Source organism: Sinocyclocheilus anshuiensis, unplaced genomic scaffold, assembly GCF_001515605.1.
Source record: "Sinocyclocheilus anshuiensis isolate Anshui unplaced genomic scaffold, SAMN03320099.WGS_v1.1 scaffold175, whole genome shotgun sequence".
NCBI classification, from domain to species: domain Eukaryota; kingdom Metazoa; phylum Chordata; class Actinopteri; order Cypriniformes; family Cyprinidae; genus Sinocyclocheilus; species Sinocyclocheilus anshuiensis.
This window is the reverse complement of record NW_015548208.1, coordinates 445,105-448,495: the sequence shown is the minus strand read 5'-3', so window position 1 is coordinate 448,495 and position 3,391 is coordinate 445,105. Positions and strand designations below refer to the sequence as shown.

The 3,391-nt window shown below is 40.8% G+C and overlaps 1 protein-coding gene across 1 annotated transcript in view; it reads right to left on the bottom strand.

Moving 5' to 3' along the window:
- LOC107653656 (uncharacterized) overlaps positions 1 to 2,059 on the bottom strand; it is a 20,207-nt gene extending 18,148 nt beyond the window's left edge. Inside the window, exon 1 of the mRNA XM_016440437.1 lies at positions 1,918 to 2,059. Coding sequence (XP_016295923.1) covers positions 1,918 to 2,059 — 142 coding nt within the window. The remainder of the gene's footprint in view (positions 1 to 1,917) is intronic.
- Positions 2,060 to 3,391: the final 1,332 nt, after the last annotated feature.

Genomic DNA, 3,391 nt, shown 5'->3' with positions numbered 1-3,391 from the left:
GAAAAAGTCTGCTGAACATAATGCCGAATCTGCAAGTAACGAAAAAAATGAGAATGAGAAAGATGATATTTACTAAGAAGATGATATATTAAACAAAAACAGGAGGCAGCTTGAGGAGACTCAAAAAACTGCGTCTACTCCATTAGCCGCTCGCTAGCGCCCCCCACCCCATGCCATATCTTTGCCAAAACTGGCCCAGATACATTTGATGATAATCATTAGTCTTTAATCCAACAAGGGTAAATCCAACAAGGGTAAATCCAAACAAACACAATGTAGCACAACAACATTTAAGACATGTAGACATAAGACCAGAAAAACTCAAAGTGAACATACAGGAACTTAAGTACTCAGACCAAACACCAAACAAGGATAATTAACTAAGCACACCTGAACAAAATAATGCAATCAACACAAGGGAAATAGTGCAAAAGGAAAACAAAGTCCAAATTAACAGAAACTGTGACAGTAAGAGTACAATCATAGTGCACTTCTGTTTTTATGCTGCACAGTACACATATTAAAAAACTGCCATTAAAAGCATGTTTCAAAAAATAAATTGCTGCATATGTAGTCTTCTTAAGACTCGCATCCGGATCACCCTGCATCAGTTAACTGCGTTGCATCCCAGACAGCAGACAGTTTCGGCCCACATCAGATACATTTGAGGATAACTGGGCCACATTTGTGGCATCATATGCGGCCACTTTAGGCTCACAGCTACATTAGCCAGTTCTTACAATGCCATATCTTTCCCAAAACTGGCCCAGATACGGTTTTAATAACTGGGCCACATTTGTGGCATCATATGCGGCCACTTTAGGCTCACAGCCACATTAGCCAGTGCTTACCGTGCCATATCTTTGCCATAACTGGCCCAGATACACTTTAGGATAACTGGGCCACATTTGTGGCATCATATGCGGCCACTTTAGGCTCACAGCCACATTAGCCAGTGCTTACCGTGCCATATCTTTGCCATAACTGGCCCAGATACACTTTAGGATAACTGGGCCACATTGGTATCATTATATGTGGGCCACCTTAGGCTCACAGCCACATTAGCCAGTGCTAACTGTGCCATATCTTTGCCATAACTGGCCCAGATACACTTTAGGATAACTGGGCCACATTTGTGGCATCATATGTGGGCCACTTTAGACTCACAACCACATTAGGAGTGCTTACTGTACCATATCTTTGCCAAAACTGGCCCATATACATTTGAGAATAACTGGGCCACATTTGTGGCATCATATGTGGGCCACTTTAGGCTCACAGCTACATTAGCCAGTGCTCACTGTGCCATATCTTTGCCAAAACTGGCCCAGATACGCTTTAGGATAACTGGGCCACATTTGTGGCATCATATGCAGGCCACTTTAGACTCACAGCCACATTAGCCAGTGCTTACCATGCCATATCTTGGCCAAAACTGGCCCAGATACGTTTGAGGAGAACTGGGCCACATTTGTGGCATCATATGTGGGACACTTTAGGCTCACAGCTACATTAGCCAATGCTCACTGTGCCATATCTTTGCCAAAACTGTCCCAGATATACGTTTTAATGTACCTGGGCCACATTTGCTGAAACATATGTGGACCACATTTGGTTTACTCCCAGATTAGCCTTTGTCGATAATGCCACATTTTTGCCAAAGGTGGCCCACATTTGGTTGACACTATTTGAGCCATAATCACTGATTACCACATGGGCCACTTTAGGGTCACATTCAGATTACACATGCCATCAACACCGCACCTTTACCTACAGAGGCCCACATGTGATTTGATATATTTGGGCCATTTTTGCTGTTTTACATATGGGCCACTTCAGGCTTACATCCATTTTGTCCAGGCCATAAGAAGGCCAGCAGTGCCATATCATTGCCTTAAGTGGCCCAGATCAGCATACTATCTGGATAGGGTGTGGCTGAGAGGAAGCCAGCATGAGAGTACCAGACTGACGAGCGAGAGTGCCACGGTAGTGGTAACAACAGACGAAAAGCCGTGAGCTGAGAAGATGAGCGGTTAGGAGCGTGAGTGAGTCGAGGCATGGTGAGCACGACCGTTACGGAGGGTTGTCACGTGTTCAGCATGGGATTTCAACGGGACTGGGTAGCATATGGCTGCCCATTCATATTGTGAGTACCGTTTTAGTTTTTGATCCACCGAGGGCAGTTTTGACAGATGAAGGCCTGTGATTATTTTACATCACTTCAAGCTTATAAATAGAGACTTGACAGAAATTCACTGCCAATATCCTAGCCTATTGACACTATATTATTCCCGTATTCCCATTTTGTGTGCTGTAACACTGGCTGGGGGTGGATTGTGGTTTATTTTTTTGCACAAGAGAATAGAAGTAGTAGTTTATTATGTGTTAAGTGGGCTGGAGATACTGGCATTTGATACTGGTTTGTTTTATTTTTCTCAAGTGATGAGACGATCAGGAGCATCTGTTGCAGTGGGACTAAATCAGGACTGTTGCTGCTGGCCACATAGACTGGCCACATACATAGACTGCTTATGGACTGCACTTTTTTTCGTGACTCATTCCCTTTTCTGTGTTATTTACTGTTTTTAAAGTCATGTTTTATAGTAATAAAGTGCTTGTTGTAATGAGATCTACCTCTTGAGTGTCTGTGTTGATGTCTAGCCCTCAGTGGAGAATTTCAGCTGAATTGAGTAAAACATTGGCAAAAAAATTGAGTCCTGGGTCTCAGCAAAAAAATCCAGGTGGTGTAGTCGGCTACCGATTGGCTTTAGAAACTCCCCTTTAACAATATATTGGTGCCCCTTTGTCATATACTTTGTTTCATGTATGCTCACCAAGGCTGTATTTATTTGTTCAAAAATACAGAAACAGTAATATTGTGAAATATTATTACAATTCAAAATATATATTTTTTACTTTAATATACTTTAAAATATAATTTATTCCTGTCATGCAAAACTGAATTTTCATCAGCCATTATTCAAGTCATCAGTGTCACATGATCCTTCAGAAATAATTCTAATACTGATTTATTATCAATGTTGAATAGTTGTGCTGCTTAACATTTTTTTTTGAACCTGTGATACTTTTTTCAGGATTCTTTGATGAATAAAAAGTTAAAAAGAACAGCATTTATTCAAAACAGAAATATTTTCTAACAATATAAGTCTTTACTATCACTTTTTTTTTTATTTTTATCAATTTAACATATCCTTGCTGAATAAAAGCTCAGTAAACAAGCTACAGGTAGTCCAAAATGCAGCGGCTAGAGTCCTTACCAGGTCAAGAAAATATGATCATATTACCCCAATTTTACAGTCTCTGCACTGGCTACCTATTAAGTTCCGTATCAGTTACAAAATATTATTACTTGCCTATAAGGCCCTTAATG